General features: G+C 41.9%; 2 protein-coding genes across 12 annotated transcripts in view; one reads left to right on the forward strand and one right to left on the reverse strand.

Annotated features, from left to right (window-relative positions):
• Positions 1 to 12,243, reverse strand: part of LOC112568895 (intersectin-1-like) — a 46,395-nt gene extending 34,152 nt beyond the window's left edge. For 2 of the 9 annotated variants that reach the window (XM_025246426.1, XM_025246427.1), the window contains exons 1-3: positions 11,926 to 12,240; positions 11,227 to 11,315; positions 5,286 to 5,681 (exon numbers count right to left, since the gene is read on the reverse strand). In XM_025246426.1, coding sequence (XP_025102211.1) covers positions 5,286 to 5,681; positions 11,227 to 11,315; positions 11,926 to 11,963 — 523 coding nt within the window. In that variant the 5' untranslated portion in view covers positions 11,964 to 12,240. Of the gene's footprint in view, positions 1 to 5,285; positions 5,682 to 11,226; positions 11,316 to 11,925 lie in introns of all 9 variants that reach the window. The other 7 variants (XM_025246429.1, XM_025246428.1, XM_025246425.1 and 4 more) reach the window with 7 other exon arrangements.
• Positions 12,244 to 12,387: 144 nt separating this feature from the next.
• The window catches only part of LOC112568893 (hemicentin-1-like), a 51,555-nt gene continuing 36,691 nt past the window's right edge, over positions 12,388 to 27,251 (forward strand). The window contains exon 1 of one of the 3 annotated variants that reach the window (XM_025246408.1): positions 12,388 to 12,769. In XM_025246408.1, the coding sequence (XP_025102193.1) occupies positions 12,709 to 12,769 (61 nt within the window). In that variant the 5' untranslated portion in view covers positions 12,388 to 12,708. Of the gene's footprint in view, positions 12,770 to 13,543; positions 13,695 to 27,251 lie in introns of those variants that run through there. The other 2 variants (XM_025246409.1, XM_025246410.1) reach the window with 2 other exon arrangements.

The raw sequence follows: 27,251 nt of genomic DNA on the forward strand, positions 1-27,251 counted from the left end.
AACGAGCCTGAGCTCTACTACGTTTAAAACTTATCACATTTTCAGAAGTAGGGTGGCAAAAGGCAAGGCGCTGGGCCTCCCTACACTCTGCCTTAAGCCAACGGATTATTGGACGGTTATTACAATGCCTTCGTGAAGTAATTGTCTCCAAAGCGATTTCATTTAAAATTGAAGTAAAAATCTTAGCAGGATGTAATAAGGGATCATTGCCAAGGTCCTTTACCTTGAAATTAAAACTAGAACTTCTGAGGTGGCGGATAGAGCAGAGGGTCTGAAAAAGCAGGCCAATCTGCCTTAGTCAGATTCCACCTGCTAAAAGTTGTAAAATTACAGGTCGTCACGTACATGTCCCTCTGGATAGATACAGAGGTTGATGGTCGTCTTGCTACATCTGCCGAGTAGAAAATGGAGCTTATAATAGGAGATGCTCCTGCGGAGCAACCCACTACACGTTAGCGAGCATCAGCACAAGAGACGCCAGATTCCACGTGTCCGTGCTGAATGGCCGCCTCTTCTTTCCATTTAAGGCAGTCTCTAAAAGAAGCAACATGAGATCCATTGCAGTTTTCCCATTTGTTGCTTGATGAGCAATCAGCTGCAGCTTGGCCTGTACCTCCACAGCGAAAGCAGCGGGTTTGGAACTTGCAGAAGCTAACCCCATGACCATAACGCTGACAGTTGAAGCAGCGCAACGGTGAAGGTATTTACATAGAGACTTTGACCTGCAAATACCCAACCTCGATGAAGTTAGTTAGTTTGGGAAACAGAAACTTATGAGAAGTGTATTAGCAGGAACTGAATTTCCTTCCTTCTTTAGGATGACTCTCTGCATGGCTGTCATCGCCCTGGGGTGCCAGTTTTGAGTTGTTATCAAGTTCTGACATCCTGGCAAGGTCAGGGCAATGAATGACCCCCTTCTAACAGTTCATGGCTGTTGGGTTACTTTTATGGGCTGGTTGACGAACTGTTTTTCATCCCATCGGCAGAGGGCCTCAGAAGCTTTCTGATTTGCACACTGGACGAGACATTATCCAGAGCACAGTCGTTTAACAGAAGTTTGTAGAGATGTTTTAAGCCCTTTTGCTATTGCAAAAGGGGAGAGGGATGAGAGTGGCTGGGTCTTCTCTGCACCGTCCAACACAAAAAAATGGAGCCAGGCCCCCTTAACACTTTTCCTCATGCAATCTCTCACCTCATCTTCACTATCTAAAGATTAATCCTCTCTTAAGTGTTTCCTATGTTGGGGTTTTTTTTTTTGCCATAATGGAATGAATATGATTTGTTCGTTATGCTCCCCTCCAACCACAGAGTCCAAGAGCGTGAAGTGCGACCGAAGAGTCCACTAAGAATTTTCAAGGTGGGTCGCACCCGTGATACATAAAGAATATACTCTGGCCTTCCAAGTATGAAGACCAGATTGACCCCAGCCACAGTTTTCTAGCAAAGCTACAGCAATACATGACCAGCCGGTTGATTGGTGTGTGGCCACACCAACTTTGGTGTAGGAGAAGAATCAGGCCAAAAGAGCTGTGTTATGATGGGACGCAACCCCGCAGGACCTCTAGACATTTACCTCTTTATTCTTCTCAGAGAAGGCTTGGTGTTCACCCCGAGCAGAATAAACTGTGGCCGACAGGCGGCCTAAAGAGCCTACTTTAGAATCTCAAAAAACTAGTAAAATATAAAAAAAGCGTTGATTACAAAGAAGGAAGAATGAAAGATATCAGAAGATACGAAAGAACTAAAATAACATCACTGTCAAACTCTTAGGAAGGTGGGTTCTTGGAAAAGAAGTATAGATGAAAGGGCTAGTGAGGGAGAAAAAGGAATAGCATAAAGGAAAGGGGCATGGCCAGATAGTCTCTAACCCAGCCAAATAGTTAAGGGACTGGTGAGTTTACCCCTGCTCGCTCAAAACTGGACTTCCCACAGTAGTGAGCTTGCATCAAGCTTTCGTGTTGTTGAAATCTGCCACCGACTTATAGGAGAAGAGGAGAATTAGAACAATGGTGAATAGCAACACACATCTCTGCTTCATAGAGATATTTCCAGACTTGCAGTCCTCCTTGCACTGAGCTAGCCTGAAGCCTTACCTTGATTTTCCTCATAGCTGCCCACACTGCTTGAGAGGTGGTACAGAAGTCATAATGACAATTTTATGTACACAAACTCTGTATGCAAGTTTCTAAGGAGTCATCACTAAATTATTGCTCTTATCTCTAGATTAAAACTAAAACTAGAGTACCTAAAAAAGACATTAATTTCCTTGGTTTTATTCCTTCTGTTGTTGCTGTTTCTGCTGTTGTTGTTGCTGTTGTTGTTGCTGTTGTTGTTGTTGCTGCTGCTGTTGTTGTTGCTGAAAAAAGGAAAAAGCTACACTCACAAATACCTGTGCAATACAAAAGGCATGACTTAACTAATCTCACAATCACGGAACATACACCCGCACGATATACAATGTGCATATGATTACAAACTGTAAATTTTGTCTGTAAATAACATTTTGTTGACTGAAAAGTGTTTATGAACACATAAACTGTAAGAGAGTTGTTAAATGGATTAAAAATTATGGGGGTTTATGTAACAAAAGAGTCAGTGATGATCAAGAAATTTTCGTCGGGAGGATGGTGAAAAGCTTACAACAGATTGTGTTTAGTCTTACAGAAAAAAAGAATTTTGGTTAGTTGAGTTTTATACTGTGCCATCAAAAGAAAAAGGAGGAGCAGCATCCACCAGGTGCAATAAAGATGCCTGTTGATACAGCAATACATAAAATATGTATGGCAGTAAAATTCCACTGGCATCAAGGACAAACTGGTGGGAGTTCATCTTGTAAAAGGTGAAAATGTGTGGCATAGGTGTGTCCCATCCTAAGTTACTGAAATTCCCCCCCCCCCTAAAACTTGACATTCCTCTTCAATAACAGACATGGCATGGAAGGGTGGGGTAGGCTCAGAAAATGGGAAGAACCGTTTTAGTTGTTAATGTTAAAGGGTGCTGCTGTGGCCAGTAACCCCCCAGGTAATATGATCATATCCTTAACAGTAAAAGCAAAGATAAGGAGCAGGAATAACATAAAAGAGTAGGTAATATGTAAAAGAGGGGTGTTCTGGCCTAAAAATAAATCAGTATTGTTTAACAACAAAAGCCAAAACAATTAATAAAAATATTATAAAAAAGTAGATAATATGTTAAAAGGAGTGTTGGGGCCTAGCATAGCCACCAACAAACCAGTCCTATCCTATTTATTCTTTGGGGTGACAAAGAGAAGGTTTGGTAGAAACAGGTAAAGGTGAAAGGACTGGGGAGATAGAAAATAGAATAGTATAAGAAAAAGGGGTGGGCCAGATCAATTAATAATAAGCCAGCATGAGGCTGGGTGTTCACCCCTGACATGAGAAGTATATGTCCCAGTACTTATATGCAGGCCGGTTGATCCCAACAATATTAAATAACCTTTGAATTTTAGCAGCTGAAAGGGGCCAAAAGGTGCAAAGCAGGGAATTTGTAAGTAAATTAATGAATTGTAATGAATCATGAACTTTTACCTAACACTATCATTTATAAAAATTTTATCAATATTTTGCCTGAATATTTTTTTTATCAGCATGGGTTGGGTAAAGTGAGTTCAGAGATATATTGTGTATCCTCCCATAGCTCAAGAGACAACTGTTATAGCCTATTTATGGTTTTGAGATTAATTTACATTAACATTTAATATGGGTCAATTCTAAAATTCAAGTTTAGGGATGTGTGTACACACATTCACTCACTCAGGCCCCTGTGGGCCTGGATTCTCGTGCTGGGGGTACACCCTGCCTCTTTCTGACTGGGTGATTAAGGTGGACCACCCATTTTTCTTATGCTTTTCCTTTTTCTCCCTTACCTGGTCCTTTTCACCTATATTCTTCTTCTAATCAAACATCACCCTGTCATACTACAGTTTTATCTTTCCTATCTTCTGTCTACACTGGTCTTTTTCTTGTCTTCTTGTTTCTCATCATGCTTTTCTTTTGATGTCCTTTTTTTTCTCTGTGGCCTCCAATAGGCCCCTTGCGTTTGCTGTGCAGGGTGACCCGTGTCAGAGGAGGATGGGATCCTGGAGGTTGAGGTCTTTGATGGGTTGCGGCCCATCGTACCAACACATCTCTTTGGCTCGGACTTCTAGACGGGAGGTTGGTGTGAACCACACCAACCAAGCGGCTGGTCGTGTATTGCCCTAGCTTTGCTAGAAGGCTGGGGTCAATCTGGCCTTAATACTGGGAAGGCCAGAGTATATTCCTAATGTATTCCTGGTGTGACCCTGAGGGAAATGCCCTAAGTAGTATCGCTCGGTCGCATTCCCTTGTTGGACTCTGTAGTGGGTGGGAAGCGTAAGGAATGAACAGAATCCTTTATATTGCGACACAAAAACAAAAAAACCTGAACCTGGGAAATTGTGTAAAAGAGGACAAATCTCTAGACAGAAAGGATAAGGTGACAGATTGTGTGAGAAAGAATGTTGCGGGCCTGGCCCCATTTTCTTGTGGTAGAGGGCACACAGCTAGCCCAGCCCCCCTCTCCTTTGGCAATAGCAAAAGTATTTAAAAATACCTCTACAAACACTTCTGCTGTTAAACGCTTGCAGTATGGACAAGTTCTCATCCAGTGCGCAAATCAGAAAGCGCCTGAGGCCCTGCGCCGATAAGACAGAAAACAGTTTATAGACCGACCTATAAAAGTAACTCCTCATCGATCCCTCAACTCTTCAAGGGGGATCATTCGTTGCCCTGATCTTGCCAGGATGTCAAAAGTTGACTGGCATGCCAGGGGGTCACAGGGTTCAGAGATTCATCCTAAAGAAGGATGGGAAATCTATCCCTTTTGGGCTTTAACACTCCTTTTTACACTTTATACACTCTTTTACATCACTGTCTACTTTTTTACGAATGTAATGGTTATATCACTCAGGGGGTTGGAGGTGGGTGGTTGTTTGTCCCTAAACTTTTTAAGTTAAGATTACTTTTTGTCGCCATGATATAGCCTTAGTTGCTGGCTTGGCGATAAGCACAAATAAACAAAACTTAGATATCATTTACGTGCATTAGTATGAGTATAAGACTGACACTGAGAGAAAGGAATTCGTAAAGTTCTCATCCCTTTGCTTTTGCAAACAGCATTCTGACTACAACTGGCATCTACTAAAATCTGCATAAAATGAAAGTGTGATTAGAGTATTATTCCTACTGCAAAACACTTGATATTTATATCACAATTTAACAAAATGAATGCATTAAAACTCGTACCAAACTGGATATTTGAGCAGTTAGGGCTGTTTACTCGCTGTGGAGCTGGTAGTCCCAAATACAAGTCACAGAATTTGCATGAAAAATTTCCACCCTGATGAGTCTGATCTGCCACAAAATTCCACTGGTAGGTCAGTACACCATCACTTTCATTTGCACAAAAGCAAGTTCTTGCTGTTGTTTGTGGTACACAAGATGTAGCAGGGTAAACAGAAGAACATTTATCCACTGACCCAGAAGTTGAGATAATCTCCAAGCCAACATTTGAAAGTGTACCTGCACAATTAACTTGTGAAATACTGGTCTGATTGACTGTACATGTAACAGTGTTGACTTGCCCAGCTATGAAGTATTCTGGACATGATGTAACAACATCAGCAGCATCTCTTCCTCTACCTGAAGTGTAAATTTCAAATGTCACAGCATGCAGTTAAGAGACATAGGTATAAAAGACATTAAAATCCTTAACCTTAAAAATATGTTTTGTTCTACAGTATAAATAAGTATAAAAATAATTAATGACATTAAATACTGTGAAGACATGCTGTGAAACCATAAACATTTGAGTCTAATATGGACAGAACAAAGACCAGCAGATGCACTTTATAATGAAAATGGGAACAAATGTCTAATACAACCAATCCTGAAAACCTGAAGCTGCAAAAACAATAAAAACAAAAACAAAAAAAACTGTGATAACATTTCAAAAAGACTTGTGTGTTCAGATTTTGCCTCAAAAATTGAAACTGAAAAGTCCCAAGCCCAGATAAAGAGGAAGGTTGGGGGTAGGGCTAGCAACCCCATCCCATAAAATTTTTGTTTTATGTCATGTCTTTGTTTTTGTTTTATGCTGTACCAGCAGCTATGGCTATATCATGGCAAGGAAAAGTAATATTATTTTAAAAGGTTGAGATGCAAATATCCCTAGCAATAACATTCTTAACAAAAAACAACACAAGTAAGCAAAATTATAAAATAGTAGGTAAAATGTATAAAAGAAAAAAAAAGGGGGGGGGCGGGGGTGTTTGGACTTTGTTTGGTGGTTTGTTTTTAACACCATGCTAGCAACTAAGGCTATCACAGCAACAAAAAAGTAATCTTAACTTAAAAATTTTAGGGACAAAACAAAGTGATAACTCTTTGGTTGCTCCATGTAACTCAGCGTTTGACAACGCTCAAAGGCCATACACACTAGCCGTGGTGTTGGTGAGGAGGTTTCCGGGGTCACAGCAGAGGTACTCCACGGTGACATGACCGGACTGATGGTGCACCTAGCCCAAATGCTGCTGGGTGTTGGACCAAAGGCCATCTAGGAATGGTCCGGAGTGGCGAATCTTCCTTATCCAGAAGGGCTCCAATTCAATCAGCCTATACAATAAAAGGGGTCAGTACCGCGCCGCATCCAGCATCAATCAACACTACCCTGTTCTACTACACACCAATCTCAATTAGGGAGATTTAGATGTGACTCAGGCAAATCTTCTTCCTTCAGTATTCAGGGCCTGAGTCTACCTCATTTCTGCCAAAAATCTACTGTTGAACCGGTTTCACCATATAATTCATGTCATGGTTAACCCTTTCCCCTCTAACGTTATCATTCATTCTCTCATACATTCTATCAACAGTTGCAGTCCATAAGTCACGAAGGGGTTAAAACAATCAAAAAAGCACAGAGGCACAGACTGCTCCATGACATTCCTCCCTCCCGAACTTTAAAAAAAACAAACTTTTTTTTCTTTAAGTGTATACAGTTTTTTTTTTTTTTTTATCTCAACTGCTTTTAAGTTTTCCACAAAATCAGATAGTGAAATTGTCTCCTTTTCTTGCGAACTTTTATAGATTTCATCTTTTTGCCTTTGTCATCCAGATCAAATTTCAGAAGTTGGTATTCAAATTCTTTAGAAGCTGTCCCATATGAGTCCTCTAGAAATTCCTGTCTTTTCTTGGCCATTGCCGGCTCGGTCTTTAGTTTAATAAACTTCTTCTGATGGACTTTAGACAAGATGGAAATGACCATTTTCTTTTTCTCCTCTGTCTTTCCACCAAGTTGACGCTTCGTGCTCAGATACACTTTCCTTGTTTTTCTCATTGTATTTTTGAGTTCTATTATTTGTTTTGTCAAATCTTCTGCTACTCCATAAGCCTCAGCGTTGGCTGATTTCTCCACTTCCAGAGATTTCTCCAGGTTTCTAAGATGCAGCTGGACGATTTCTGAGTTAAATTTAGTTTCCAGATGAACCACTCTTTCTGCCTCGATGTTTCCCTCCAGAGATTTCAGTCTTGTTTAGTCTTATTCTCAAGGTCTTTTTTCAGACTTTCCTCACGTTACTTGAAGAATCTGATTTCTGCTAAGGCTCTCTTGTAGGTCGTTAGACTGATTCTTATGCTTTGTTTCAAAATGTGGAACCTTTTCTTCAAAATAACCAATGGTCACCCACTGTTGTTTACATAATACAGCCAATTGATCTCTTTCATTTCGGCAAATATCCGTCTCAGCCTTGAGCCAAGCAATTTCTTGGTCCCAGTCACTGACGTCTGTCTGCAGTCTGCATTCATGACGTTTGCTCTTTAAAGTTCTGTAAATTTTGTTGTAAGGTTCTGATTTCATCACTTAGGTCATTGATTTTGTGATTCCGTTCATCAGGAACCTTCTGAAGACTAGATTCTTTCTGTTTCAACGGTTGTGGTGTTTGTGACACACGTTGAGCCTTGATCATCTCAGACTTTACCTTATGACGGACGGGTACCTTCCCATCTAACTTTTCCTTGGTATGGGTGTATTTGTTCTCTTTCTTGTCTTGTCTGTTTGAAGCCTGAGGAAATTTCCCACCAAATATCTACTGTTGAACCACGTTTGCCATATACTTTGTGTCACTGTTAACCTTTTCCCCTCTCATGTTCTCATGTATTCTCCCATACATTCTATCCATAGTTGCACTCCATAAGTCACGAAGGGGTTAAAATAATCAGAAAAACATGGAGGCACAGACTGGTCAGTGACACAGTGGCATCACAATATGGACTGAAAGTAGGCTTATTTGTTTGTTTTTAATGCTGAGCCAGCAACTAAGGCTATATCACGGCAACAAAAAGTCATCTTAACTTCGCGAAAAGAAGTGGTGAAGCCCAAAAAGCCACAAACAAACCAAAAGACAACAGTTGTCAAAAGCATAAAATTTCTTAAATCTAATGGTGCTAGGACTTCACTGCCTTAAAAATATAAAGATTACTGCCAATAGGACGGACCTGAGCAAGGAAAAAAAAGAATTCTCTGTAAAAAAAACTGTCAACAGATAGTCTGGAGCTCAGGACAAACAATCATAACATGTACCATACTAAGACTTCCTTTACACCATGGACAAACTGGTGGTGGCTCACCTTGTAAGAGGTGTCTTTGTGTGACATAGGTGTGTGCTAACTTTAATCTAGCAAGTACCACCTCCTCCCGCCTTACAGGATGGCACAAAGGTGGGCGGTTGGAAAGACAAGAAAGGATGGGATGTAATTTAGTTTGGCCCAGAGAGTCCCAATAGCGTTGCCATAGGCACTGAACATACGCCGAGAAGACAGGTTTACAGTATGTTGATACCAGTGAATTTTCCAGGGGACTGACATGCAGCCTTGGAAGCCTGGCCTGCTCTGGGATACCAGCATGGCCAGGAGCCCACATAAAAACGATGTCCTTGTTATGATGAATGAGTGCTGCATAAATTTTATTAAATTGAAACAGCCTGTTGTGGTTGGAAGGACGGAACTGCTGCTGCAGCGACAAGGCCACCACTTGGGACTCTGGTGCCATCTGTAAAGATAGAACAAAATCCTGGATAGCCAGAAAGACGCTCCTTAAAGTGTTGAGAAAAATGAGTTCGCCAGTGTCCCCTTTTTTAAAAGAAGTAAGATCAAGAGGAATCTCTGGAACAGGAAGGGTCCAAGGAGGGGCTGATAGTAGAGGGAGAGGCTCTACCGGTTGAAATTTACTCTGTCAGCATGAGGTGCAACAAGGAGAGATAATGGCTTTTGCTCTTTGGTACAAAGAAGCAATATGAGACCAGTCACAGTTAGCACATTTGATCCTTGAAGAACAATCATCTGCAGCTTGGCCTGTACCACAGCAGCAAAAGCAATGGGTTTGGGACTTGCAAAAGCTAGCACCATGACCATAACACTGACAGCTGATGCAGAGCAACAGGGAAGGTATCAACAGAGAGACTTTGACCCACAAATACCCAACCTCAATGAAGTCAGGTATTTTGGGCAGACAGAAAGCTATGAAGAGCTTATTGGTAGTTTGTTTGTGCTTAATGCCATGCCAGCAACTAGGGCTATATCACGGCAGCAAAAGTAATTCTAACTTTAAAAGTTTAGGGACAAAACTTCCCAAATCATATAACCATAACATTCTTTAAAAAGTCAACACAATAAGTAAACAAAATGTAAAAGAGTGGTAATGAAATGAGCAAGAAAACACTAAAACTGTTCTATTGCCTACTGTCTACACACACACTAAAGGTGAAGAAGTCCGACGGACGGATGAGATATAGCTAAGATGGTGTATCGTGGGTACAGTCTGTTGTCCGGCAAATTATATCCAAACGAATCCCCAAGCCGGTTATTTCCAAGAACCCACTGGAGATCAAAAGCTGGAGATCAAAATGTTTGAAGTCCAAGGCAACACCCGCTGTATCCTTTGTGCTGCTGTAGTCGCTATACTCCTCGTCGGTAGGAAGGTGTCGTTCAGTAGTTCTACTCTTCAGTAGATAAGTTTTAGCATCCGTTGTAATGTGATGCTAAGACTTCATGAGTCTGTCCACAACATAGATCTCCCGCTGTATACCCTTTCGCACCAATATAGACACTACACTCTTCCTCAGCAGACAAGGAGATGATTCAGCTCTACCTCTTATGGGGATGAACAGTAGCGTCCGTTAACAATGTTGTGCTATACTTTGGAGGTCTTACTCCTCAAGCTGCTCTTCTCCGACGTTAGTTTGCCTAATTAAACTTTCTCCTCTACTTCTTTTGACCAATCAGACCACTAGCAACTAGGTAACTAGGACAACTGCTTAGCCATCCTTCATGGGGTCCAATCATAATCTCTGTGCCGTGTAGTTGGCATGGCTCCCACCTCAATTGGCCGCAGTCATCGTAGTTACGCTTTGACAACTTTCCCTACGTCAAAACACATCGAATGACGTGAAATAATCCGTGTGGGGATTGCATCAGCATTCGCGTGACTGCTCTCCCCTGGTATTACAGACAAACAATTAGAACAAAAAAATAACATTCGCTTTGAATCGCGAATCGTTACAGAGACCCAGACATGGAGGAGATAGGTCCATGGCCAGGCAAAGGCAGCCAGGATGATGTGGACCCAACTGAAGAAGGCCATACTGAACCGGATCTGCCGGTGTGGTGGGGTTGTGGCACTATGATCTGCAGGGGGCAAATAGGATTATGAAAAAAAAGTGTAGAACAAATATAGTTTTTTGAGCAATCAAGCTTTATGAGCATACTTGAATGACTATATCATCTGTTAGCGGAACAACCCAAAGGAATGGTTTTCTTCAAGATTTCTGAGAAAGAAAAAGGAGAATATCTACGAAAGTACAGAGAGGCCTGTGGGGAACGTAGTAAATCAAAATGTCCAAAAAGCAAAGAACATAACCTGAAAAAAATTATAAATGGGAAACCAGTGGAGAATACAGAGAAGAGGTCTGTATTCCAGGAGTATGGGTTGTTGCACTGCAGAGTTTAAGAGTTGCTGGATTTTGGGGGAAAAAAAAGGCACAGACGAGTACGCAAATGCTAATAGCAATGTCAACAAAGCAGTATTACACAACAATTAAAATTACAAGCAAAAATAGTATCTGGAACAGAAAACAGAACACAAAATATTTTTTATACATATATCAGAATATGAAGAATAGAATATGTTAGTCACATTTCTTCTGAAACTGGTAAGGTGTAGGCATGTTCCACAGACAATAGCAAAACAAATCTGCAGGTGAACTGTGCATCAAAGCCTGAAAGCTTGTACAAATATACACTAAATGTGTAAACTTCATCCAAAGACTTAATTAAAAAATTTGCTCCATGAATTTTTTTTATTTACTTTTCTTTGGGTAAATTTGTTAAAATGCTATATAAGTTATCAGCATGATCAAGCATGATTTATTTGCAACTCTGTTAAATTAATTATCACATTCCATAATCACTACTTTTTGAAAAATAACCAAAAGGACCTCTGAAACTGGGCAAAAAGACAAACTACTTGCATGGCTTTAAAAGTTTAAGTACAGTAGACCCTTAACTTGTGTGGTCAAATAATTCTTCAACTCCATACTCAGTCAAGACCCATCTTTAGATGTGTCTATACAAGGCTCACTGAATCTATTGGCCTGGGAAAAATTCATAAACAATTCCGTAGGTTTGATATTGAAAATTTGAAATAACTAACAATTGTCAAAGAACACTTTGTACTTCTAATGATATGGATCTCATCTAAGTGTGGGATTTGAAAATCGTTTGCCTGAGCTACACTTTCGCTGTTGTGTCGTTTTCAGCAAAAAAATTTACGACTAAAAGTGTTACCCAGCAAACACGCAAGATTCGGCAAGCGTGTTTGCTGGTTCTTATTTACCGTTTAATACAGCCAGCAAGAACAGCCACTTCATCCATGTAAAATAATGGATCTGACGTGCCGCTTGATGTCGGTCTGACATTGTTAACAGAGGACTTTCGGCAAAACTCCTGTTACTGATGTGCACAACAAACCACTCCGACGTCCATGTTTGTGACAGGCTAATTGTTAATCAAACTTGCACACAAATGGAGTCGAAAATTTAGTCACCATCCAGGTTGAGTGAGATGCACGTATACTACAATAGCATTTGCTGATTACGACGACTATGCCAGACACTCATCAAAAGCTCCGTAGAGACACTTTGCACCCAGAAAGCAAAGCGACGACCTTGGCATAACACAAAAATAAACTCCACCAATGAGCTTTACGGATGTTACAACGCTAGAATACATGTGACCAAGTTCGTGATGTGACTTAGTGTCAAACTACGCTATAAAAAAAAGGAAAACTGGGGACCACGCATAGTTCCTTCTCACCTCCCCCCACCCACCCCATAAATGGTGACATAACTGTTTTCCTTCTGTGGTTCTGAAATTATTGCTTAATATATGCAATCCAAAAGCTTCCTTTAATCTGTTTGGCTCTCGACCATTGAGTCGAGCATTCTCAAAAGTCAATTTAGTTCCGGATTGCAACTGAAGGCAAATATCCTACATTCGATTAGTGTTCCCTGGATAATCATCGCTTCAGGAGAAACTGGAGTAAAAAAGAAAACAAAAATACGTTCGACTAATATCATAAACTGAAATTCTGTGACACCGTTGCAAGTGAACTAAGACGATGAGAGCGCACAGAGAGGGGAAGTTTCTCATGTTTCTCGTCTCACTGAGTTTAACTCAAGGTAAGCAAATCCTTATCAACTAGAGCACAAATCGCTTGGTTGTAAGATGTAGGGTTGAAGGAAAACCTAGTGTCAAAACTATTTTTTTAATTCATAAGTGATTATTATTTTTGTTGCTTATATGATGTCAGTTGAGTGGTTTAATTTGACGTCATCAAAATATGTGTGGAAATCTGGTAACATACGATTTCTCAGTCGTTAATGAAAGGTGCAACAGCCACGATGCTAATGATAACTTCTTGTGTTCTTAAGCTTGGACACAGAAGTGCTTCAGAATTGTTGGTTTACCCTGCCCCCACTGCTTAAAAGCAGTATTTACTTTACTTGCCTACTTAGGATGACTCGTTGAGCAAGATGACTCGTTGAAGCAAGGCATGCGAAGAGAATGTACTGAACCTTACAAGAAATAAAATACTACAAAGTTAAATTTAACAGTTGAGAAACAAATGAAACTTTTAGGTTCAAATTATTATAGCTTGCAACTAGTTGCAAGTGATGTGGATAGTGGACTATTTTTGTTTGATATCCCTGCGCGAGTGGGTGTTTGATCGTCTGCTAATTTAAATAAAAATAACACGAAAAAGCTAAACACACAAAACTCACGCTTTTTAATTGGTTTTTGATTTAGAAAAATACCACGAAAATGTCCGCTAATTCATTCAACAACACTGGAAGATCCATAGTTTCTACGCATGAGCATGCCTCGCTTCAACGAGTCATCTTGCTACAAAATCAACAGCACATTTGATTCGACTGTTACGGCGGAGCAAGACGCTCGATTAGCTGTTGAGACTTGAAAACACCTATCATTATTTTAATGAAAATTAAATGAAGAACAGTTACTTACACTGATGTTTTATCCTGGTTAGGGGATGTTTCTGGCATTTTGTCTTGCTTACTGACTCAGCATACTTTCAATTACGAGGTACAGTACAATGTTTTGTATGTTGCACTTCAGATGATTCAACCTCGGACATATGGATTAACGCAGATGTTTGTATATTATAAGCACATGTTGAATGTGGGTGTTTACTGGTTTTGTACAGGATCTGTGCTTCCTTACATATCCATGTTTGCATGCATTTATTATTCATAGCTTAATGTATGTTCTAGGCATTGCAAAGTAAGCATAACTTTGGGGAATTTGTAACACATGACTGGAGCCATATGAAGAAGCAAGCTAAATTGTTACTTAAAGTACTGCAGTAGTAAAAAATACAGCCTGCATGTTAATACATGTAAGAATTTTATTCAATATTTTTCATTTTTTCACAAATACAGTTTAGAAAGTTTATGATTTAAAAGAATAATATTAAGAACATAAAAACTAAATTTTCAATGAACAGAAAATAATTTCTTTAAACAGTAACTGAAAATGCTCTTTCTTGCAGTACATTAAAGCTCTATAGATGATGATGTTGATCCATTCCTGGTAATAAAACAAGATTGAGAGGAATATATTTAGCAAGTTCTAGTTACTCTTTTCACATTTAAGAAAATTTCGTTAAGACTAAGAAGAATTTCAAAAGAAGCAGCCTAGCAAATGTGATCACTAGCATTCTCATATGTAACATGCTGTTTATAGTTTGTTAGTACCACTCAATTTTTCTGTGGATATATTTGCATGTAGTTGAAAAAATGTTATCAGAGCCAGCAGTTGACTTGCCATCCAACAAATGCTGCACCAAAATTGGGTGGTACAAAATATAGTCACATGACTTTACAAGCACTGGGTTTTATTTTAACGCGAAAGGTCCCTTGCAGGCTGAGAAATTGTGAAATAAGGTCTGCTACACCCCCATGGAAGCAGGCCTTTTACAAGCCCCTCATGGGTTTAGGGAGAGCTGCCCCTCTTTTACCAGTATCTATACCTCATCTTCCTAAGTTTGCAAGCCTTCAGCTCTCACAAAACTCTTCAAAATCCTGCATGCAACCCTAATCCAACCCTTCAAAGCCTCATCCACAATTCTCACCCAGTCTAAACTTCATTCTTACTTATACCAGGGCTGGCACACCAGAAGATATGCAACAACCCTGCAAACCAGGATGCAGTAAAACTGATGAGAGACATACAAACTAACACATTTGATTCTTGCTTGAAACAAGATGTCTGCATAACAAGTATATGTTCTTTTCACATCTTGCATGAATCAAGCACAGAAATCATAGCAGATGCCTTGGATCCCTTGTGCCATAGACTAACTGATAACAAAAATAATGTACCTAATATCAAGAAATATATAATTTTAAGTAATCATAAAGCCATAAAATTCAGCATAGACTTCAGGAGAATCAAAGATGATTGTCGTGAACTCTGGGGAATGAGTACGCAAAGATGGTCAGAGGTTGCAATTGCTGTTGCCTCAGGCTAATCACACTTTCAACACCTCTACCAGCTCACACCGACATTTACCGTACGTGCACATTTATACTAAATTGCTAATTATACTTTACTTGACTCCGAGACTTCAGATGCATCCCCAATAACCAACACAAGGCAATTTAAAGTAATAAAGAAATTATTACTATTTGAGAGTTTTACAAATTAATTTACAAGATTATACAATTCTAAATATGGCTGTTCCCTAGGTGTCCTGTTACTTCCCTATGCCTAGTCCAGATATCGTGAGCCACTAATTACCTTAACTAATACATCACACTACACTCGTGCAACACACGCTCACCACTTATCTCTTCACTCAACTACATCTCCATCTCCCTTTACATAACACATGCATGGCCTCCATCCTCGCCAGCAAAATCAGTCATCTACTTGGTCACTTATCGGCATAACTTGAGTGGAATGCCAACAATAACCACCAACAACTACCTCTAAGACAATGGCACACCAGCTGACTAACAACCTACCTGAGGCCATGTATCACCATTAGTATGCTATACAGCATACAGCAGTGCACCCATGACCCAACTAACCCTGTCCTCTGACCAAAGTATCATAGCCACCACACTTGATTGGACACTGTTAAGATGGCACTAACCCTTTTATCAGACCTGTGGTTCCATTTCCACTCTGCTGACTCATCAGAGGTCAGGTTGGGCTGTCTGCTGTTGCCCACGGCTCTCTTTAGCCAGTTGATTACTGTTCGTTGTAGCCAGTTGACTATACCCGGTCCTTGGTCCGTTATGTTTTGACCACTGAGCATCGCACCTCAGTTTATCAGAACAGGTGTCAGTTGATCGCCACCTACTCCATAGTGACGCAATAGCTGATTGGCTTCTCCTTCCCCATCTTCTTTTCCGTATACCTTCAGCTCCTGCCAAACTCCTGGCTGCTTCAGACCTGTCATTTGCAAGTGAGTTCACAAGTCTTTTTCTGCAATGCGGTGGCTTCTGGCAACGAAAGATACCTTCTACATGTTGCACAGGACCATGAGTAACCTGCTGACATCTCGACTGCCTGTGCAACTGCAGGGCCCATACAGAGGCCCGCTCATCCTTCCGGAGTCAGGACGTACCTGCATGCATTTGCGTAATCTGGTGTAAGGGCCGGCTGGGGTGAGGAACCCTTCGATCATTACGGTTGACGCGTGCCCTACCTTTCCACCTGACGTTTCATGACTTCCTTTCCGTCCCCAAGCATGAGGACGCGTGCCTTTTAGCTGACCACGCCTTCTTGACCCCTTCCTGGGCTGGGGTTGGGTCCGTCGCCTTGCTGACTTGGCTGTAGGTCTTCGCATACTGCCAATGTGAAGGACTTCTTAGAGATTCTACCCTCGCCTTACCCAGATAGTGCACCTTCACCACTATTTGGATCTCCACGGCTGTTGTCTCAGGACAGACAGCGTGGAAGAGTCAATCTACCACAGGTTGTGAAGAAGGCACCCTTCCTGCCAGTCTTAATCTTTTCCTCACAACTGCCAGTGCAACTGACAGCTTCTTCATTTCTATATTTTCAACTTTGCGGTCACTACCGGAGGTTTCTGTACCTTCTGCAAGGACTATGGGGCTTAACTTGATGGTTACCATCTGCATATTCACCCTCACGTCCCTGTCCCTGCCCGATAATGGCACTGCAAGTCTTATAGTCAGACCCAGCTTGCCGTCTGCTTTGACAGATGGGACGTAACTGATAGTAACCACTCCTCTACTATCTATGACAATCACTGGTGACAGCCCACAGACAGCAGGAACTAGCTCTTCAGGGCCACCACTGTCTCTTGCCTCTGCTAGCTAGCGTCTGCAAACTCTCCGCATGAAGTGGTTCCCCCTATTGGCAACGAGCGTTTGTGTCCAGCGATCGTCAATGCCACTTGCATACAGCAGTTCCACTTCAGCAGTCAGCGCTTGCGTCGAGCGCTTGCTACTGACACCCGCTTGCGGTGGTTCCATGGTGACATTTGCGGTTCCCATCTCGCGATAGCTGGTATCAACCACCAGCAGTGGTATCACATCGACAGCCGGTGTTCGAAACTCACGATCGTCACTGTCATCCTCCTGCAGCAGTGTCACGTCGACAGCCGGTGTTCATATCCCAAAACCGCCGCCAGCCATCTGCAGTGGTGTTTTCTCGACAGTCGGCGTTCAGCTACTGCCATCCGCCTGCAAAGGTTTTACCTTGACAACCGCGCTCGTAACCCGCGATAGCCACTGTCATCTGCTTGCAGCGGGTCTCCACCACCAGCCAGTCTATGCGTCTCGCGATCGCCACTTTCGACATCCTGCAATGACCTAACTAGCGTTCGCGTCTTCCTAAGACCAAGGTCTTTTGCCTGCAGTAGCCTGCTTCCCATGTGGCTCCGCCCAGCCTGGCTCTCCAGGAGATCAGGATTATCTTCATACCCTGACCTTCCTCTCGCATGGGTCATCAGCCCGTCGATGAATCCCGCCCCTCGCTAGTCCATCTCGGGCACCAGTGTGCCAATCTTCTCGTGCCGAGGATGAACACCCTGGCTGGGTGACTAAGCTGGCCCACCCCTTTTCTCTTATGTTTTCTTTTTCTCCCTTACCTGGCCCTTTCAAATTTTCATCTAATCAAACATCTCCCTGACATACTACAGTTTTATCCTCCCTATCTTCTGTCTACACAAAAAGTCTTTCTCCTGTCCTCCTGTTTCCCACCATGCCTTTCTTTGGATGTCATTTTCCACTGTGACTTTCTGTAAGCCCCCTGCGTTTGCCGTGCAGGGCGACCCGTGTCGGGGAAGGATGGTATCTTGGAGGTTGAGATCCCTGATGGGTTGCGGCCCATCGTACCTACACACCTCTTTGGCCGGACTTCTCCTAGACGGGAGGTTGGTGTGGACCACACCAACCAAGCGGCTTGTCGTGTATTGCCCTAGCTTTGCTAGAAGGCTACGGCTGGGGTCTATCTGGTCCTTATACTAAGAAGGCCAGAGTATATTCCTTGTGTATCCCTGGTGCGACCCTGCTGAAAATGACTTAAATAGTACCACTCTGTCGCATCCACATGTTCGACTCCTTGATGGGAAGGGAGCATATGGAACTAACAAAATTCCTGTATATCATGGCACCAAAAATACACAACCTGGAAAAACGCATCAGAGAAGATGAATCTTCGGGCAGTGAGAATGAAGTGAGAAAATGTGTGAGAGAATGGTGGAGGGGCCTGGCCCCTTTTTCTAGTGGCGAAGGGCGTGGGGCCGGCCGGCCGCTGATTTTTTTTTCCTAAACATCCCAGTGAAGGGAAAAACTTCGGAAGCCTTCGGAAGCGTGACGTCAGCGACCTTGGCCGACCTCGCTCAGAGAAACCCTTCGCTTCAATCTTTGGATGTTATGAAAAAGCTATGAAACTTGCTCTGGGGCTGATTCAACTATTGTTAAACAATATGAAGGGCTGCATTAAATAAATTGTGATAGTCAAATTAACTCAAAGCCTAAAAGTGATTAGCGGTAAAGGTAAAATAAATGAGAGCACAACGCAACACAACACGATGTTTAACTACAAGTAGGTTAGATTAAACCCTTCGCTTCAATCTTTGGATGCTATGAAAAAGCTATTAAACTTGCTCTGGGGCTAATTCAACTACTGTTAAACACTATGAAGGGCTGCATTAAATTAATTGCGACAGTCAAAATAACTCAAAGCCTAAAACTGACGAGAGGTAAAGGTGAAATAAATGAGAGCCCAACAACGCAACGCAGACAATGTTTAACTACAAGTAGGTTAGATTAGAGAGCATTGTAAGGTGTCTCTGTGGCCTTTACCTCTAATCACTTTTAGCAAAAGGTTTTATAAATATATCCACGAACTTTTTTGCTGTTAGACGTCTCCGTTCTGGACAATTTCTCGTTCAGTGCACAAATCAGAAAGCTTCTGAGGCCCTGCCCCGATGGGACGGGAAACAGTATGTCGAACGGCTCATAAAGGTAATTTCACAACGAACCCTCAACTCTTCAAGGGGGGTCATCTGTAGCCCTGACCTTGCTGGGATGTCAGAAGCTGACATCAAATCAGAACTTACACCAAGGGGGCCACAGCGGCGCAGAGGGTCATTCTAAAAAAGAACGGAAAATCTATTTTTACAAATACTCTGTTTTTCACTTTCTGCTTGCCCAAAATACCTGACTTCATTGAGGTTGGATATTTACGGGTAAAAGTTTCTATTTTTATACCGTCACCGTTGCGCTGCTTCAACTGCCGACTTTATGGTTATTGGTTTAGCTTTTGCAAGTCCTAAGCCCGCTGCTTTCGCTGCGGTGGTACAGGCTAAATGTGCAAACTATGATGGGTCTCATGATGCTTCTTCCAGAGACTTCCCGTAGTGGAATTCAATGCGAACGCGCGGAATTTGGCGTCTCATACGCCGTCGCGTGGTGGGTGGCTCCTCAGGAGCACCTACTTCAAGCTCCATATCCTGCTCGGCAGCTGTTGCAAAACGACAGTCAACCTCTGTGTCCATCCAGACAGACATGAAGTCGCGTGTCGCATGCTGGCTTAGCCCGAGCGTGGGTTCTAGAGGGGAGGAGGGGGGTTATGCAGGGACACCTCTTACGAGGCGAACCTCCACCCGTTTGTCCATGGTGTAGGGAAAATTTTAGTGTGGTACATATTATGATTGTTTGTCCTAGCTCCAGACTATCCGTCGGTATTTTTTTTACAGAAATTTCTTTGTTTTTCTTGCTCATGTCCATCCCATTGGCAGCAATCTTTAAATTTTTTATGGAGGTTAGGACTTTATCATCAAATTTAAAGGCTAAAGGCAAAATAAAAGTGCTTAGAATCGCGTAAAGAGTAGGATCAATTTAAATCTCGTCTATTTATGAATGTGTTCATGTGGAAAATATTGAGGGTTTTTAGTAGAAGGTTGTGTTTAATAAGAGAAATGACACGGGACTCTTTTTTTGCTTCCACGAAGTCTCGTTCTCCGTCACGTGACCCTATGACTTGTGGTTTCCATAGTGAGAACCATGCCTGAGAATGTGCTGCACCCGATTGCCACGAAAAGATGGAAAAAGATTCAAAATTTTCTTTTCATCAGTTTCCGCAAGACAGAGCCTTACACACAGAGTGCGTCATACGAATAAACAGACGACGTCAAATCTTCGCAATGACCTCAGACACTTCCTGTGCGTGTGATGTCATAAGAAGACTCCTCTGCTTGATCATCTCGGGAAGCTATCGCGGTTACTCGGCGGAAGGACACAAGGGTCGATTTCACTGGATTTGTTCAATTTTTATAAACATCGGCAACCGAAATAGTGCTAATAAGTGGCAATTAAGTGAGAAACGAATCCTTTATTTCTCCTGTGTTGCTCTCGTACTCTGTAATTGTAACTAAATATTTTTTTGAAACGTTTGACCGTCGCCAGAGCCTTATCACAAGACTTGATTATCCCTTTAAGGAAAATCAGAACAAAAACAATATAATATGCAAGTGAAAAAAGAAAAAAAGGAAAGGAGAAACTTCTAGAACAAATAATTAAACAGATGGAAGACAAAGGAAGGTTGAATAAAGAGGAAGTTAATGAACTTGAAAGGAATAAAAAATGAACTTATTAGTATAAGGCAAAAGGGAATGGAGGGTGTACTGATTCGTTCCCAGACAAGGTGGATAGTGTAGTATCCTAAAGAAATGACTATTTATAGAGATTCCAGACAGAGGGCCTTGAGTTTTTGCCATAGAGCAGTCAGTGAAACTTGTATGTGTAAATAAATATATGTATAAACGTTCAACCAGAGTCGAGTGTTGGTAGTAGAGAGAGAAGATATGACAATGGCGACGAAGAGAACATGCGACATAACAAGAGGAATATGCTTCACAGACCACCACCATTCGAACCTATGGGTGACTCGAACACGATAAGCGTTCAATGGACGGCATGGCTGGAAGAATTCGAAGCTTATGCAGACAGTAGGGGACTCTTCCTCTCAGCAAGAGACAACGATGATCACTGTTGTTATATACCCCAGGAAGGCAAGTAAGGGACATGTTCAAAACTTTATCTGACATGAGAAATAAAAACGAATATGAGAAAGCAGTGAATGCTCTCAACGAGCATTACACGGTGCTTCCCAATGAAACGTTTATGCGCCACAAGTTCAGAAAACTGGCACAAGAATAGGGAGAAACTATACCGCATTTTGTGAGTCGACTGACCTTAAGAAGTGAAGGTTGCAACTTTCAAGACAACGAACTACAGATACGAGACCAGGTTGTGGAAAAGTGTCAATCAGATCAGCTCAGATGCAAGTCATTAGAGCAGCGGTTCTCAACCTTTTACATGTGACGACCCCACTGATGAACACCGGTACGTCCGCGACCCCCCTTAGCCAGCGAGGTCGGTGGAAGAGGGGGAATTGGGGGGGTGGGTGGGAGAAGCCTTAGCTAACCTCGAACGCCGCGTCGTAGAAATCAACAACGGAAGAACAAAGTTCGTATCTGCAAGAAGTATAACTGTTAATGAAATTTTACTAAAGCAAATTCTGCGGTGCTAATAAATATTATTTTATTGGACACTCGCTTTGATTAATGAGAAGGTTGAGCCTGCTTGCTGTTGCATAGAGAAGCGAACCTGTGTGCGATGTTCGTACCCACTGCTATTCGCAGCTCAGCCTCTGCGTCCACACGATTTCTGTATTTCGACTTCAGTGCTGCCAATGCTGAAAATCCTTGCTCACACATATACAAAGTTGAAAATGGCAGAAGAACTTTCATTGCTTTCTCAGAAAGCACCGTTGACGCTAATCCATAACTTTGGCACTGGTGTTGTTTGGAAGACCATTTTCAGGGATTGGTCACTCGAAAGGTCGATGAGCTGCTCTTCTTCTTCTTCCGTGGACAACCCGCTTGTGCTAGGATCAGCCAGAAATGGATTACCAATCCAATCGTATTTAGTCACATCAATTTCAGCGAAGTAATGCTGAAACCTTTCTTGCAGTCCGTTTACATGGGCAATAATTACATTCTTCACCTGATCAAGGCTTAATTGTTTGAGATGGGGATTGTGTTTTGAGTTTTGGAAGTGAGAAGTCACTGCATTGCCGAGACAGTGTACTTGAATAGGGAGACGAGATTTGGAGTTTGATCGCCCTCACCACTCATGGTCACAATCTAAGCTAATTTCACTAATACCGGTATAAGAAACTTAAAAAAGGACCACCTTCGCGACCCCCTTGTAGGCACGTCGCGACCCCCCAGGGGGTCGCGCCCCACAGGTTGAGAACCGCTGCATTAGAGAAAGCAAGTATACTCTCGCTCAACGAGATTTTAAACATAGCTGCAACATTTGAGGCAGTAAATCAACAAGTCGAAGAGATAAAAAATGATTCTTCGCATGCAGGCTACAGGTGCAGAGCCAAAAATCATCAAAGTAAAGATTCAGACTGTCCAGTCAGAGGAAAAACCTGCCGAGGCTGCGGAGAAACCGACCATTTTTAAAGCAACTGTAGGTAAAGGAAAACCAAAACAAGACAAAATCTCCAAGGAAGGAAAAATTAATACCAATATGAACAACAGCAACAAAAATGGCGAGGGCAGTGACAAGAGACGAGAAATCCTAACTCAAGGAGAGAGCAAGAGAAAAGTGAAAGAAGTGAAGTATTCATGATAGAAAATTCAAAAAGAAAAGAAAACACTATTCCAATTTATAAATAAATAACACTTGTATAGCGCCTTTTTCCAGCATCAGCCAGACTAAGGGCGCTTTACATATAGGCATGCAAGTACATCATCTTGATTTATACTACTACTAATAAAATAATATTAATTAATGCATCTTATTAGTAGAAGAAGTAGACAAATGTTATTGCTATGTGTCATGGAACAGGCATTCCCCCTTTCTTTAGTGATCCAACCTGATAGGATCCAGCAGGCCCTGCAGAAAGAGGGGGTGCAACTTGTAAAAACTAGGAAACACATGGACATGGAGGGCATGATACTGACAGCAGAATCTGATATAAAACTTGCCGACATGTCACTGCGATGTAGGTAGTGGCTAGGTTCTGCTGTAAAACACAATCGTCTGGTATGTGGACTTGAAAACCTCAGAAAACAGATTCACGTCAAACAAATAATTCTGTGCAACACCTTGACAGCAGCAGCAGCACCTTCATCGGCAAACCGATGGCCGCGTCACTGAGAACTGTCTCTCGGTAACCACTAACGTTTCTTTGAACACCGCCTTCCCATCATTGTCAGATAATGTCACCTAAATCTCAATAATCTCTCTCTCTCTCTGCACACACACAGTCTGGAATCGATGGACGATGTGAACTGTTTGCTCTGGTTGGGTAGAAAGAAGCTGGCAACACCCAAATTCTCTGTCCTACATTATTCTTTCTCTTCCAGTCCTGTTTCTTGTCCTTCATACAGCTGACCAAGCCAAAAAATAAGATTTCATAAGACTGTTGCACATCTCTGTCCAGTCCTTTCTGTTTGGTGCTTGTTATTCTATGTTGCCTGGTAATGTGTAACACTGCACAGCTGCTGGTCTTCTCGCAGCTTTTCGTAGACGTTTAACTGCTTCTCCAAACGAATCAATCACGACAGTAGACCAGAAACATCAACGGAGCAAGATGCAAGATGACACGAAACGCATCTTAGTCTGAGCGGCATGTTTGACTGAGCTTCCTCTAGATACACGACGTCAACGACGACTGCAATGCCACATACGGCCGCCGAACGAACACTACCTTCATGTAAAGTTTTCCAGTTTTTTGGAGTGGGAGTAAGCCCAGCAGACGTTCTCTTTCATTGAGAACGACGACTTCTGACGGCCTTGACGTCGAACGTCTACCTCTCACAAGTAGTGCAAGTTCAGGTGGCGTAGCTCTTTGCCTTTCATGGTGACAGCAGGCACTCCAGGCAGTCCTGACACTACCTTGCCACTGAGTCGCCCCCTAACTCAAGGTTCTCTAACCCAAGCGTCCTTCCTCCCGAGTCTTGCTCCCTTGGCTTGCGATCCGGTCTCGAGGTACAAGTGAAGTTGGCCTTAGAGATGCTGAAGTCACTTCGGCTGCTGACCAGTTGCTCCGTCCACTCTGACATCGTGCCGTAAAGTCTTGCAGGTTCTCCTGTTGCTTATTTTACTTTGCACATTAGCACATACACACACGAGGGATGCCATTGGTCACCCACCAACAAATTAAGCAGTCAACATCGACAAGAGAGCAACTACCTTACTGACGCACTGTCCCGTCTGCAGTGGCGTGGTGGACAGGGGATTAACCCCCACTCCCCGTCAGCCTGGTGGACAGGTGTGGGAGCCCCTGAGGTGTTGCTCACTTCCTCTGCCAGCAGGCTGGTCGTGCTTGGCTTACTGTAACTACTCAGGGCTGTCTCCCGTATAAGAACCCTGCTCTCCTACCTCATATAAAACCTCTACATTGGCACATACGCCCCTACTCCCCCCTTTTTTTTTACATAGCTAGTAAGCAATACACCCTAACTGTGGTGATTGTTACTTCCCCATTAAGGTAACCATATGACACTGACTAGGGTTAGGTTTACCACACACAAGACACTACTCTCGTTTGCAACACACTCGCCACTTCACACAAAAATGTCTCTCACGACGTGGATGTTCTTAACGTTTGGAAGTCCGTTGGAATCTCTTCGTCGATCGTTGCTTCCCCTTCACACGAACACTGAGACATCGACACAACGGAATGTCACCACGTGTCACTTCCGTCACCTCTTAGGAAGTACCAAGCTGTCGAAGCTTAACATCACCTTATGAGAGACCAACGCTTATACCAGCCTCTGCCTCTGCTCATTGTAATTACTATTGTAATAAGGCAATGATCACTCTGTAATAAAAGCAAGTGCTCAGTTACAAGACTACGTGGTACATCACAAAAAACGCATGGCTTGCGATAAAAAAGTAATTCCTACATCTAAGACCATATCCTTCACACACACACCTTTCACTTACTATTGAGCAGCTGAAATGCTGAAGAAAAAAATGATTTTGTGTGTATATATATATGCTGCTTCTGCATTTTGGCTTAACACAAGGTTTTCCTGAATTTAATAAAACAAGTTCGGCTACAACCATATGTTCAGATATTGACAATTATTTGATTGCAAAAAAAGTGGAACTTATAGGATTTGGATTGTGAGAATAGTCAGGTGATAAATTATTTGTACGTTTGTCAGCAAATTTTTTTAAAGTTGAATAGATAATGAAATTCATCCCTTACAAAGTATATAGAGCCTTTTATTTCAAGGGTCTCATTTTGTCTACATTTTTCTTGTATACATGTATTTGTTGGTTTGTTTTGTAATCTTTCCTGTGTAGTGCATTGAGCACACATCTAGATATATGCATGCACCTTACAAACTCAATTTTTTTATATATGTATAATTTAGTTTTGCTCAGTTGAAGCCTGAATTTGAACCAAGTTGTTCTCGAGATTGGAAGCTGGAAATTCAAGGCCGATGTATCTGCCTCTTTGTCTTCTCAGCACAATCTTGATCATGAAATGGAATTTTGTTAGGTGCTCGCCGATGCAAAACATCGGTAACTCTGGCCACAGTAGGAATAACAGTCGGTTTATCTACACCAGTGAATTCTCCACATACTTCTCGAAAGCTTGATATGGCAAAATATCTTGAGTGATGAACACTTGCAACATAAATGTTAATCTACCTTGCCGATGAGGATATTTTTATCAAGGTCGGTGACCTAGGGAATCATCCAATCAGCGTTTAGCAGGTTTCTTACTGCGGAGCACTAGTCGTAAGTCAGTGGATGAGCCTATTATGTGTGACTTGATTTTTAGCGATCTTCCACTGTGTGCGTCTTCTACGAGGTTCAAGGTTTTAGTTTCATTACATGGAGGAAGAGCCATTTAAAACAAAGAGAAGTTCTTAGCCTCTTTTACGGTTTCCTGTTTTTACCGAAGTTGTCATTTTAGATAGCGGGTAGAAGAAACGAAGCAACAATAGAGAAATGACATTAAAAACGCTGGTTAACTATCAAATGCTAGGATGCAAGGTATTTTCAGCCACTGAGGCACAGGTTAAAGAATATGTATATAATTAAAGTAAGACATTAACTGTAAAAATACATTCAACTAATAAGATACTATACAAAATAGAATTATTTATGACAAGTGGTAACAAAATCTACAACAAAAGATCCAGCATAATATTTTGAATCGTGACATTTTTTAAACAAATATATCTTCACTGAGCGTTTAATACTGCCTTTAATAGCAAACGTGGTATGAAAGAGTTCCACTTTCTAGAAACACAGGAGAAAATACGTTATTCACATGTTGCTCTGTTTCTAGGAGAAATGGATTGAGTGTGTCAGACGAGGGGCGGAGTTTTTGATCATAGGTGTGGACTGACAAGAGATAGAGGGGAAGAGTAAAGAATATTTAGCAGAGAGTTTAGAGTTTATAATCAATTCTTGCTGGAAGCCAGTGAAGAGTGTACAGAAGGGTTGTAGGATGTTCGGATTTACGAGTCTGGAGAACGAGACGAGCATTTGGGTTCTTACTTTTTTTGAAGCTCGGGAATTAAATACTGTGGACATCCATCAAAAAGAGAGTCGTAATAGTCTTATTCGGATAGAACTAACAAATGTGAATCTTGGTAGTGTCACATTCCTATAAAGTCTAGGTACGCGTGATGGACAGAGACTCGCTGTTAATCCTTAACTACACTCTCGACTACTACTCCATCCATGCCGACATAATCCCGTGTGTGATGCACTTCCACTAAAATGCTAATTAATACGGGAAATGAACATACAAATAAACAAATTCCCTATCTCGGCTAATTATCTAGGGCGTCCCGTTAATCTACCCCCTTACCACTAATCCGGGTAGGCATCTTGTAAGTCAAATAATTCTATCCTTTACTACCACACTTGTTCCTCTACACAGTCACCCACTATATACGATACGCATACACACACCACTTGCTCCAATCGTCTCTGCTGCATGGAATATACTGTCTCTGATGGAAGACACACAATTGTCCTTTGTGACCTCGAACAATTGTCCTTGCTGTATGGAAGGCCCTCCTGACGTGACACAGAAGAAATAGTG

This window comes from Pomacea canaliculata, linkage group LG7 (genome assembly GCF_003073045.1).
Source record: "Pomacea canaliculata isolate SZHN2017 linkage group LG7, ASM307304v1, whole genome shotgun sequence".
NCBI lineage: Eukaryota > Metazoa > Mollusca > Gastropoda > Architaenioglossa > Ampullariidae > Pomacea > Pomacea canaliculata.